The sequence below is a fragment of the Peromyscus maniculatus genome, chromosome 20 (assembly GCF_049852395.1).
Source record: "Peromyscus maniculatus bairdii isolate BWxNUB_F1_BW_parent chromosome 20, HU_Pman_BW_mat_3.1, whole genome shotgun sequence".
NCBI lineage: Eukaryota > Metazoa > Chordata > Mammalia > Rodentia > Cricetidae > Peromyscus > Peromyscus maniculatus.
Window position 1 is genome coordinate 35,631,952 of NC_134871.1, and position 12,578 is coordinate 35,644,529.

The 12,578-nt window shown below is 42.2% G+C and overlaps 1 protein-coding gene across 3 annotated transcripts in view; it reads right to left on the minus strand.

Moving 5' to 3' along the window:
- The window catches only part of Kcnq3 (potassium voltage-gated channel subfamily Q member 3), a 297,862-nt gene that overhangs the window by 4,441 nt on the left and 280,843 nt on the right, over positions 1 to 12,578 (minus strand). The window contains exons 10-14 of one of the 3 annotated variants that reach the window (XM_076555984.1): positions 8,713 to 8,915; positions 7,680 to 7,782; positions 5,087 to 5,218; positions 2,641 to 2,739; positions 179 to 263 (exon numbers count right to left, since the gene is read on the minus strand). In XM_076555984.1, coding sequence (XP_076412099.1) covers positions 179 to 263; positions 2,641 to 2,739; positions 5,087 to 5,218; positions 7,680 to 7,782; positions 8,713 to 8,915 — 622 coding nt within the window. The remainder of the gene's footprint in view (positions 1 to 178; positions 264 to 2,640; positions 2,740 to 5,086; positions 5,219 to 7,679; positions 7,783 to 8,712; positions 8,916 to 12,578) is intronic. The other 2 variants (XM_076555986.1, XM_076555987.1) reach the window with 2 other exon arrangements.

Consider the following 12,578-nt stretch of genomic DNA (forward strand, 5'->3'; position numbering starts at 1 on the left):
ACATGGTGGCTCATAACCATCCAGAACTCCAGTTTCAGGGACATCTGCAGGAATCAGTCATGCATGTGATGCCTACACATATATGCAGGCAAAACATTTATACACATAAAATAATAGATGAATCTTAAAAAAAAGGAAAAGAAGTTTACATGCTATCTTTTTTTTTGGTGAGGCTTACCTGTCTTTCTACTTTTACAAACTTTCCCATCATGCTTTGGTCTTCAGTTTCTGATGTGGCTGCCCTGGCTACATATGGTTCATTCCTAGGGAAAAGCCAACAATTCCATAAGATCATTGCATCTGTTCTGAATGTGCAAGGTCATTCTAAGTTGGAAGCCCATGCGCATTCGACCATGGTTCTCATACATGCTGCCAAAGCCTAGAGGAGGTTATTTTGACACACTTAGTCAGGACTGTTGATTATATGCTTACCTTCCCTGAAGGAGAATGTGAAAACAGACAGGAAGCTGTGGTGAAGGAGGCTTTGCTTTGTGTTGGAGTTTATCAAGTATCTAACAATGCCTAGACTCTCTATTCCTTTAAATTAAATTCCTTTACCTTTCAATCTCAGAGCTTTTACCCTGTGGGGATGAAGGAGGAATTGTCTCATCTCTGAAATTATATGCAATAAGTATACACATTTCATCTGGTCCATTTTGTTAAGAATGCCAAACACCTGCTGAATCTGGAAAACAATGCTGGAATGACGCTGTATTTTCTCTTTATGTACAATTATGAGCTGCCTAAATTCTTGTTTATTCCGATATGTTTACACTATGTGGAGATGAGATGTTTCGGAGGATCTTGCTGTTGCTAAAATCCATTCAAGTTGGGCTTTCTCTTGACAGCTGATTTTTTTTTTTCCTTTTCTAAACTGTTGCCTCTGCTAAGTTACTTCTTAGCCTGAACAATCTTCAGCTAAGGCAAATTTCAAAAATTAGTGGCCTCATGCTACAGCCAGCCTGCTAGTGTTTTATTTGTCCTGCATAGGTACATTCAATTTGATGTTTAATTAAAATTCATTAGCTAACATGGGGAAATTAGAGTTTTGAGTGTCCTTTTTCCTATTTTCTGGGCAAATTTTTGCTTACATTACAAATCCTAAGATAAGCTCCATATTTGCTCATAGTTACAGACTTCTGTCAAACCCAGATACTTTCTCTTAGTAGTTTTGTGACTTCAGGAGTTAATATCTCTTAGTGTCACTTTTATTATGTATGATATGGATGTGATAAAGTGCCTGCCTTGGAGGTCTGCTAGAGCATTACATGTGAGAATTCATAGGAAATGGTCCAATAGTGCTATTTTATATTATGTTTTATTAATTTATTTTGAGATGGATCTCCTCTATACCTCAGGGTGCTCTCAAACTCAAGATCTTTTCTGTGTTCATTTTTCAAGTGCTGGAATTACAGGTGTGTACTACCAGACTAGATTCTGAAAAAGTCTTAAAACATCCCCAAGTACCATATCAAAAATGAGGAAACTGTTAGTTGGATGTAGTTTTGTATGCCTGTAATCCCAAAGAAGAAGGACTGGTGTGGATTTTAGACCAGCCTAGGCTATGTAGTGAGATACTGTCTCAAAAACAAAAATCAAACCAGTACAAAGCCTCCAAGTTAGTTAACTAGTCAATTAAGTAAAATAAATAAAAATTTATAAGAGTGGAACTCTTGCCGGGCATGGGTGGTACACGCCTTTAATCCCAGCATTCGGGAGGCAGAGGCAGAGGCAGAGGCAGAGGCAGCAAGATCTCTGTGAGTTCAAGACCATCCTTGTCTATCAAGCAAGTCCTAGGACAGCTAGGAGTCTGTTATACAAAGAAACCCTGTCTTGAAAAAAAAGTAGAACTCTCTAAAAGATATTGACTTTGAAAATGGATTATATGGAAACAGGGCTCTTTGTTAACATTAGCTAGAGCAGAGCATAGTAGCAGTCATTCCCACTAGATGGGTCAGAGCCTCAGGCTCCAGTATTCCTTATCTCATGCCAAGCCTAAGGCTAAAGAGTAGATGCCTTCTTTCAGTGCACCAATGTTCTTCCTTCTAAGAAGAAAGTGCACAGTAGTCCCTCACTCACTTGTCTTGCTTGCCTTAAAGATGTCTTGGAACACTGAGGTGCAAATGCAAACAAAGACTTTAAAAAGGGACAATACTTGTTCAAAAATTTAAAGTATTTTTTTGGGGGGTGAGAATTTTCTGATTTACAGTGCTGTTGGGGGTCCTGGCATCTGTACACCTTCTCACTTTGTCTTGGAAGGGATATCAGTCGACCCTCAGGGTACTGTGCAGGGGAAAGCAAATGAGCTGACCAAGAATGCATACGCTCTGCTGACACCAGCTACGTTCTCTGTTTCTACAAAACTTCTGAGTTTCTTCTTGTTTTATAGCCAGAACACTAGCTTTTTCTATCCTAAAAACCGTAGAAGTAAGTATATGTGTTCTTGGAATAGGGGCAGGAAGTCACCTGTCAAAGGATTTTCAAATGGCCACAACCTGAACCAGCCTTCCAACTCTCTGTTCATTTCATTTTGGGGGGGCAACTTCCCCCACATAAAGCACCCAGGCTGGGATTGGGGGATAGTTATACTGTACAGGCCTTGTGCTCAACAGTCCATCAGTCCACGACCACATGCCCCACCTTGGAGACTGCTGGGATGGGTAGGTAAATGCTGACCCTTTCTGAGACTTCTTATGTTTTGGAGTGGATGGAGGTCCAGGGGTGAAAATCATATCTATTCTGAAAGAAGAAGAAGAGAAAAGAAAAAGAGAGAGAGAGAGAGAGATTAGATGACACAAAGCTTTGTTGTTGTGAGAACATTCTTTATTTTTAAGATTTATTTAAATTATGTATATAGTGTTCTGCCTGCATGTATGCCTACAGGCTAGAAGAGGGCACCAGATCTCATTACAGATGGTTGTGAGCCATCATATGGTTGCTGGGAATTGAACTGGGCACCTCTGGAAGAGCAGCCAGTGCTCTTAACCACTGAGCCATTTCTCCAGTCCCCAGCATTTTTACATTTCTTAATTCAAATATCTGTTTGGAATATGTAAGAAAAGGGAGGAAAGTCAGAGGAGTGGGAACAAAAGGAGAGAAATTGCCAGCCAGGACATTGATATCTTCTTCAGTCTGGGGCTGCAAGAGCATCTTCTCACCCCCAGGATACCAAAGGGAGATACTCTGCAGAGTTGGGGAGAGGGCTATGACTTATTCCTTACAGCAAATGCCACACCTGTGTTACAAGCCCATCTAATCTTCCAGCTCTTTTATCCATCCCCAAGCTACCTAATTAGAGAAGTTTTGCTGTCAGACTCCAGGATCCATTTTCAGCTGCACAGACCAGACAATGCTATGCATGGAAGGATGGCTTAACCCTAGCTCTGGCACCATGCTTCTATTTCTGTACAAAACACCAGCTCAACAGAAAGTTGCTGTCCATCATGCTGTGGGACAGGGACAGAGGTGGGGGTTGTCAGGATGACCACTAAGATACATTCTGAAATAGTCTTGGGTCACATTTTTCCTCTGTCAACTCAGCTTCGTTTCCAACAGATACTCAAGGCATCATTTGAAGTCAGCCCTACTTTCTGTCTGGCCCACTGAAGTATACACATGGTGGGGATTACACAATGCTTCATCTTGGCAGGCAACCTCTAGCCATAATCTGCAGAAACACATTTTCTTGATAACTATCAAAAATCATGACAGTGCAACTGTCTATTCTGTAAACACTAAAAATGCCTAATATTTTTTGGAGTCTCGCCTGTTGTTGGCAGCATGCTGTTTCCCTGTGTCTCTCAGACAGCTGTACTTACAGAGTTGATAGCATGGAGGGCTGAAAATTTGTTCATACATCACAAATTTGGTCAGTAGGCGTTGAACCCTGATTTGCTATTTACTACTATGTGCGGGACAAAGGACAGTCATGAATAAATATACTCACAAGCTAATACTGCTACCAAAAGCCTCATTGGTGCAGTGTTCCAACTAAGCCTGGAGGACACTCCAGTAGGGGAACATGAATTGGATGAGAAGGCAGAAGCCCAAGTCAACGTGAATTGTGTCAGTTTCTTTTCAGGCCTCTCCTATGAGGGAATTACATCACACGTGCCATGTGTATTTCTGAGCAAACACATGTTCATTTTTGTGTTAATCACACACACACACACACACACACACACACACACACACACACACACACACACACACACAGCACATTGGTTCATATGATTGCCGGATCCAGGCAGAATTCATCTTCTAGTCTTGTGATGATATCATCCTTGACATACATATATTAATGTTGTGTTTTCAATTTCTTGACTGGGCAATTTGGGGTTAATCTTCTGCTCTCACAGCTTTGGTTTCTCCCATCGTAATTAGGATACTTGTATGTGATAAGTACCTTATAGGATCCTAATGGACAATGTGTGTGTGTGTGTGTGTGTGTGTGTGTGTGTGTGTGTATGTGTGTGTGTGTGTGTGTGTGTGTGTGTGTGTATGTAAAGTATCTAGGAGCTCAATAAAAATGTAATTTTTTAAAAAAGACATCTCCATAAATGGTTTCAATTTTTTCCATATTCTCACTGTTATGTATAACATTTAAAATTTTAATGTGTGGTTGAAATTTTACACTTAGAATGAATTAGCTGAGCTGTCTAGATGATCAAGTTTTATAGTTATCCAAAGCACCACAGTCAGGAACTAGTTGGACATATACACATCTTCTTTTCTCCATCAAGCCCATCAGGGAGCTGATGCTGGCCATGGCAATGTCTCAGGGCTTTTCTGCAGCTTTGAAAAACTGGACTAAACAGAACATAGTAACAATTATTTCCTTTAGAAGGAACAGAAGCCTCTGGTCACCATGGTCCCATTACTCTCTATACCTTGCTAAGCACGAGTCTGAGAATAAAGCTTGTTGGCCCATACATCTACAATGCTTGATGGGCATGTCTATTGTTGAAGTTTCTCTGCTGTATTTTGGATTACTTCTGAATGCCTGTCTCTTAAAACTCTATGGTCACCTGACTTGGATTCCCCAGTAGCTGAGAGACCATAGGCCCTTCCCATCTGAATGTGTTACCTTGTCTGAAGGTACTTTATCCTGGAAAGCATGTCAAGATGTCCTGCAGAGTACTGCTCAATCACATCTTTCACATCATAAGGCCTCAAAGTCTCCTTGAATTTTTTTTTATACAGACGGAATTGTAGAATTCTGTAAGGCAAAGGCATTTGTTCATCATGGGCAGACAGTGAAGGACACCAGAATGCACATCCAGCAAACACCAGAGGCAGTGGGAGAAGAAGGAAGGGAAAGCTCCTGGATGGCAGAGTGCTGGCCTTGGGTTCTGGTTCTGTCCCTTTGCATCGATTAGGCTGGCTACGGCCACTCCTTCAATCATTTGAATAATTGCAAAATTGAAGTAATGACAACTTTTGGACAGCTGTTGAACATTCATCACATAAGCGACACTAAGTGCCATGCTTTATGACTGGTCTTCTAATCAATTTGCAGAAGAACAGTCACGGCTCTGAGAATGCCATGTCTCCCAGGTCAGGATGTCAGAGCTGGACCAGAGCCAGGCATGCGTGTCAACAAAGCTCTTGGTGGCTGTCACTGCCACACTGCTTTTAATGGCTGATGCTTGTCCTCTTCAATAGTTGCTTGTTAAATTTCTCAATTCAATTGTGTCAGAATAACTGACAGAAATGACTTAGGAAGGAATGGTTTATTTTCACTCCTAGTTTTATGTGAATGTTTGGTGGGGAAGGTGTCGAGGAGGAAACAGATCTAACTGGCACCATCCAGAGCCTAAGGTGGCTGCATCACATCACAGACCAGACAACAAAGAGCTCCAGTCAGAGCAGAGATAAATCTATAAATCTTGAAGTGGCATCCCTATACTATTGTCTTAACTTTTCCTAGCTAGGCCCATGCCAACCTTCAAAACAGTATCACCAGGTCTGCAAACGCCTGCACGTTCTACTTTCAAGTCATAACAGTACCCAAGCATAGTATTCTATGTCCCAGCACTTAATAGTGGAGACAGAAGGGTCAAGAGTTCAAGGTCATCCTCAACTATATAGTGAGCTTGAGATTAATTGGGGTGCATGAGACACAGTCTCAAAATCCACAAACAAACAAAGGAACAAACCAAATCAAACCAGAACAATAGTTTTTAATTCTTTTGCTTTGGGCTCCTTAGAAAGGCTCTGTTCTGTGAATTTGTACAGGTTCATTATAACATGGGGACACTTTCACTTCCCCCTTCCTGAAAATCAATAATGCCACTCTTAAAAGCCACTGTCTTCCGAGGACTCCAGCTTTCTGTGCATAGTGCCAATCTAAGTGTAGAGTCAGTCACTCATAGTGTCAGGGGGTCCTGCCCATGCCAGGCTCTTCCAGTTCCCATTGGTACATGTCTCTTGAATGACACAATTCAAGTACATTTTGTCCTAAACCATGGCTGTAGCTTCTGAAGAAAATTTGAACATATTGATCAAATTTACTCACCATGATACAGAATTTTTAACTGTCCTTTACTTAGCTTTCTCTTGAAGTGGAGACACTGAACGGCGGCTCAAAGGTCAAATCCGCCTGTTGCCTGTGTTTGAACAGAATGTTCTAATGGAACTCAGCCCATGCTCCCTCGCTTATGCTGTGTGATGGCAATGCTGAATCTTGAGACAAAGACCTAGGGACCACAAAACCTAAGATGCTGGTTGGGATGGCACTTCAAGATGTATAGATTTATCCCTGCTCTGTCTGGAGCTCTCTGTTTTCTGGTCTGTGATGTGATGCAGCCACCATAGAAAAGGAGTTACCATTTCTTGAATTAAGGCACCTGAAAAATTGGTACAAATTGGTGTGCAGGGATGGGAGCATGGTATAGCTCAGTAGAGCCCCCCCCCCCTCTGGATCAGTTTGATTTCTTTGATGAGATTGATCAGTCTGCAACCAATGCAACAGATGCATTTACCTAACTGCCTTCCTGTCATATTCATACATGATGGTGAGGACCACACCAAAGCCTTTGCTGGAGTCCACATCTTACAAAACTATTGTGCTCCCTGGTCTACTGCATTGGAAATCTTGCTGAAAATATTGTAGCTAATTTCTGTTACCCATTAAAGTGAGAGTACATCCATATCCTGCTATATTTTATTTGAGAAGTAGTATGCTCTCTTGACTTTCCTGACCAATTCTGAAGCACACTAGAGCATATTATGGTCTCTTAATCATATAAAAATGTCTATAATTTGTTATCCTGTTAAAAATGCTGATTAAAAGGAATAGACAGATGGATACAGACAGAAGAAAAGCTATACTGAATGACTTAGGTGAATGTTCAGGAAAAGCTCCATGTCATTACATTGTCCATTCTGACACCCCTCAAAGTAAGTGCTGGTTAAAAACAGAGTTATCCTGGATGGATGTGCTGTCAACAGGTTTAAAGCAACACTGTTTCCTGTGCCAACTGTCTAAAGAAAAACCATTGTACTCATGGTAGTGTTCTCCATAGAGTATGAAGTAGCCACAGGACCTGGCTCAAGGTGACCAGGAAGAAGCTCCTGTCTCCTTCCCAAGCTCCAAGGGCAATTCACCAGCTGTGTCCTATGGAGATGAAGTTGGGGCCCAGTAACGTATGTGTGTGTGTGTGTGGGGGTGTCATTACCTGACAGCTCGGATGGCAGCCTTTAGGGTGGGGATCATGTCTTCAATGAGGAAGTCATTCCCATAGCCCCTGTCTTCTGCCATGGGATCGCCTGTCCCAGCATCTGTGAGGGGGACATATATGTTAATTTAGTCCACCACAAATGGAAAATAACAGAGACCACCGTGGAACCAGAATCTCCAGTATGTATATTAGTCACCCCCCATCTTTGTTCCCACACTGTGGTCCTTAGTTGTGACACCATTTATCCATCCTTAGCATCCCCACTGTGTGGTACAGAAGTTTGAGTAGGTCAGACCTCAGGAGTGGCGGAGAATTCTAGCAGGTAATTCTGGTGAGCTCTGCAGCTGCAGGTGATCACATGAGCGGCAAAAGCACAGGTGTGGTCCTCTGACTCGGACACACCTGAGTTAGAATTCCTGTCCTGTCAGCATCCCTGCTTGTGACCTTACAAGGTCACTTTCTGAGCCTTCTACACCTTGGAGGTTTTAGAGAGGAAGTGCAATGTGATGAATGTCAAGGTTTGGTGGCTTCAGCCATTGAGGACAATATTGTCCTCCTTGTTTTCTCTTCTGTTATGTGACAGAAATACCTGAGGCCATTGCTCCTCTAGCACTTAACACACAGGGTATTTTTTTCTGTTCCCTCTTCTCCATCCCTGGGGGTGCTGGTGTGCCTCTTTCCAGAAGGCTCTGCACCTGCCTCTCTGCATTCTTCCAGTTGCCTTCATCATGGCTTCCCTTTCCAGCCACAGTGCAGGTCCTAAGGCTCCTTGGAAAGGTTTGAGCTGGAGCGCGGTGGTGATTCTAGCCTAGCTCACTGGGAAGTGTCCTCACTGATGAGTCACGGACTATGTCACTGACGCATCCAGCCCACGAGACACAAATCAAGTGAGGCGTGAAGTTGGTGGAAGGAGGGATGAGAGAGACTGCTTTGTGGAGGCAGGAGCTCTTCAGAGGAGAGAAGGAAAGGTGAGGAAGGAGAAGGGAGGGCCGGGAGAAGACATGGAGAAGCTGAGAGAGCAGGACATTACCTTCAGAACTCTGCCAGAAAGCGTAGGCTTTCATGCGGAAGGCGGTGCGGAAGCGCTCTTTATTGTTTAAGCCCACGGGCTTTGGTTCTTTAGAAGGGCTTTCTTCTATGGCATCTACATTCAGAGGGGTAAATAGCTTTCCTTTAGTATTGCTACCACGAGGATTAGAAAGGCGAACCCGATCCAAGAGACCCAGCTTTTGGCTACAAAATAAGCAAAAGTGAACAATTTTCCTCCTTCAGTGCAGGTTCTCGTAACTTCCCAGCCCTCCGTAAAGACTCACATTCTCTCCTGAGGATGCAGGGGAACTGTGCGCCTAGGGAGCTAACCTGCTGCAGCAGACGGGTTGGGATGGGGGTGAGGAGTGGCTCACATCTTAATTCTAGCTCAGAATTTTTACTGCTCGTGACATCTTGAGCAAATTTTCAATGTCCCCCTATGCTTCTATGGAACCTAAACCAGGGGCAAGATATACAGCGCTATCCTTTACCACAGTAGTTTCAGGGGCCTGCAGGGAACCAATCTAAAAACAACACTGTAGTTGGGTAGGGGGAGTAAAATGAGAGTAGGGGTACGTTCACTTACTGAGAGTATGTTTTCCTAATTGTTTACTGGTTATTTTTATTAGTCTTTATAATACCTAATTGATTAAACCTTATCTTAGTAGGCATGTATAAGAAAAAGACACAGCATCTATAGGGTTCAATATTTTCTGCAGTTTCTTAAAATGGACAAAATTGAGCTACTAATGCATAGTCATAAACAACAAAATTTCTTCTTTCTTCACGCTCTTCTCTATATCAATAACTTTCCTTTTCTCCTTACCATACCATGTTATTCAAATAGCGATGGGCACAGACAAATTCTCATCACACACCAATCATACATAAGAGAATGGCATAAACTACATAAAGCAGGGACTTTCAACCTGCTTTCCACAAACAGATTCCTCTGATAGAACCTAGTGGGTTCATGAGCTTTGGTGGGAAAATTACACCTTTAAGTTACTAACTTCCAATCAAAATTTAGCACCCTTTTCCATTATGAATGTAGGCAACAATCTCATCCCTGATCCAATATTGTGACAGCATTCAACCTGACACCAGGTACGTATGCCATCAAGCTCACTACAGAGAAGCTCTTGTTTGATTCCATTTCAACACTGCATTTCATAAGCATTGTTTCAATACAATCTTTCGTTCCTAACTATCCATTACATTAAATATTTAACATGGATTTATGTTGTGTGTGGGTGTGCAAGCATGTGTGCCGCTGTGTACACGTGGAGGTCTGCGGCTAACTGGAAGGAATTAGCTCTCTCTTTCCACCACATAGGCTCTGGAGATCAAACGCAGGCCATCAGGCTTGTTGGCAAGTGCCTTTACCTGCTGAGCCATCTCGCCATCTGTAGCATATGTTCTGCTCTACATCCCACTCCCCAAGATGCATAAGTTCTCTTGGTTGCCAGTGCCCTTTCTTGCCATTTCAGTCAACCTCATGATTACATGCCATTTAAAACTACGGCTAAAGATGCCCTCTTGGAAATTCAGTACTCTAGTCCTCCAAAGACATGAGTTTTTACTCTGTTTGATATTTGATACACTTTACGAAGACTGTGCATTTCCACCTCAGTTTGTGCCACAGAGTCACAGAGTAGGAACAGCCTCTGCTTGGCACTTCTGGATAGTTAGCATACTTCAGGTATGAATTTTAGAACAAAACTAGGCTGTGTGGAGATATCTTGATAATCTATGTGATGGACCCAGGACACATAACTTCATTTTTCTGGTTGCCAGATTCCTTACGTGCAAGATGGTGACCTTATACGTGCATTCACAGGACTTATTATATGTTAAATGTGATAATGCATGGAAAGTGCTTATCCCCATCTACGATACAGGAAGCCTCCACTAAGCTCTGGCTGTCATCACTATCTTGGAAAATAATCCTCTTCCCGTAGAAGCAGGAGAAGGCTGATGACATGTGTGGAAAGGATCAATGTAATTCCCGGGGGGCATAAAGGCACGGTTTTGTGTTTCAGTTTAAAAAAAAAATGTACAAAATGGGATGAGCTTAGGGGATTTATATAGCATTTTGTATTTACTTAATGCTTGCCTCAAAACTCATTCTGCCTGGGTAAAAGCTAAAATGTGAATATCCTAATTACAGATAAACTAAATAAGGACAAAATTAATGACAGCCACTTTGTCCTGCCTTGAAATTTCAGCATGACCTCTGAACATCAGAAGGATAATGAGAAGACCCTCTTACTCAAGTTCTGAGATTTAGGATTCATTTTCCTGGAATTCAGATGCTTCACTGCTAATCTTAAGAGTCTGAATTGCTTTGGCCACGTTTCATTTAACAGCCCACTGGTCACAGATTACACTTTAGACTGTCTTAGGAATCCAGATACACTGGCACAGAAGCCTCAGCCCCCACACCTAAGAGGCTTACAGAATTCTTCCTCCAGCAAAGTGGATGCTCAGCTTACTTCTTAATTGGGTTGCCTGAAATCCAAGACCCCAAAGGATAATGAAATGCAAGCCAAAGTTGGTGACTGAAACTCAAAACTCATCTCTGTCCTTCTCCATATGGACTCCCAGTGCATAATGCAGGCCCTGTTATTAGAGTACAGTGGAGAAGCTGCTGACAGCAGTTTCCCCTGGAAAGCAAGAGTCCCTGATTTATTAAGTGCAGACAAATAATATCCACACTTGGATTTGAAAAACTGAAAATAGGTGAACTGGGGATGGAAAAGTAAAACCAATATTGTTGTCTCTTGGCAGACACACGCCCTGGGTTCCTACTTCCGATCATAGCATCCAAGGAACTCTAGCCATGTTCAGTGCTACAAAGTTATCTGACATTCAGATCCTTGATGTGCTCTGATGTCTACCTGGAGAACCTCTATCTCTTCTTACTTCTGAATTACCACTACTCTTGTCTGAAACTTTGCCTGGTGCCTGAGCATTAGCCTCCAGGATAACATTTCCGCACATCCAGATGTTCAAAGTAACATCCACCATTCAATATTCCCTTAGCATGCACCAAGATTTTTTTCAGCCATGGTGTTTGGCCACTATCATTCAAAACTGGACTCACTGTTGACTCTTCTACTAAATAAGATGTTCTTAGATGTCACTGGCAGCATCTATAGACAGTTCAATGAAATAACAACAATTTGGAAAACTCTACTGGCTTCTTTTGGATAGAGGCAAAGGACACAGAGCAAGATAAGATAAACTAGGAGGCAAGCTTTGGGGCTGAGACAACCTTGTTCAATTGCAAACACGACATCAGCAAGTGCTGGCATGTCACTAGTACTAAAAGTATGAATGAAGGAACAAATAAATAATTGATTTTCTTGCTACTATCATACATACAGCTTCAGTATAATGAGGGTGTGCTACATTATGGAAGGAGGGCAGACTTCAGAATGACAGAAACCAGTTCAAATCTGTTCATCAGTTACTAGTTCAACTTGCATAAGCCATTAGCTCAGTGAACCATGTTCATCTGTAAAATGAAGCTAATATTTTTTTTTTCTAAGTCAGAAAAAAAATGTGTTCAATACCTTGTGAGTTCTAGGCTCCTGATACCTTTCTGAGTATACACTAGTGACTAGCCTGAACATGGAGGTGGTTCCGATCTGGTTATGACAGATCAAGAAAACATGTCATAAACTGCTTGTATTATTAGAATGAATTAGAGGAAAACAAGAATAAAACTGAGAGGTTGATAAGAAAGGCACTGAAACCTTACAGGCAGGAGGTGATGATGGTATAGACAGGGTGCTCATAGTGGGAGGGAGAGAGAGCTTGGACGCCATGTGGAGAAGAACTAGCAATCGTCTTTCCTGGTGG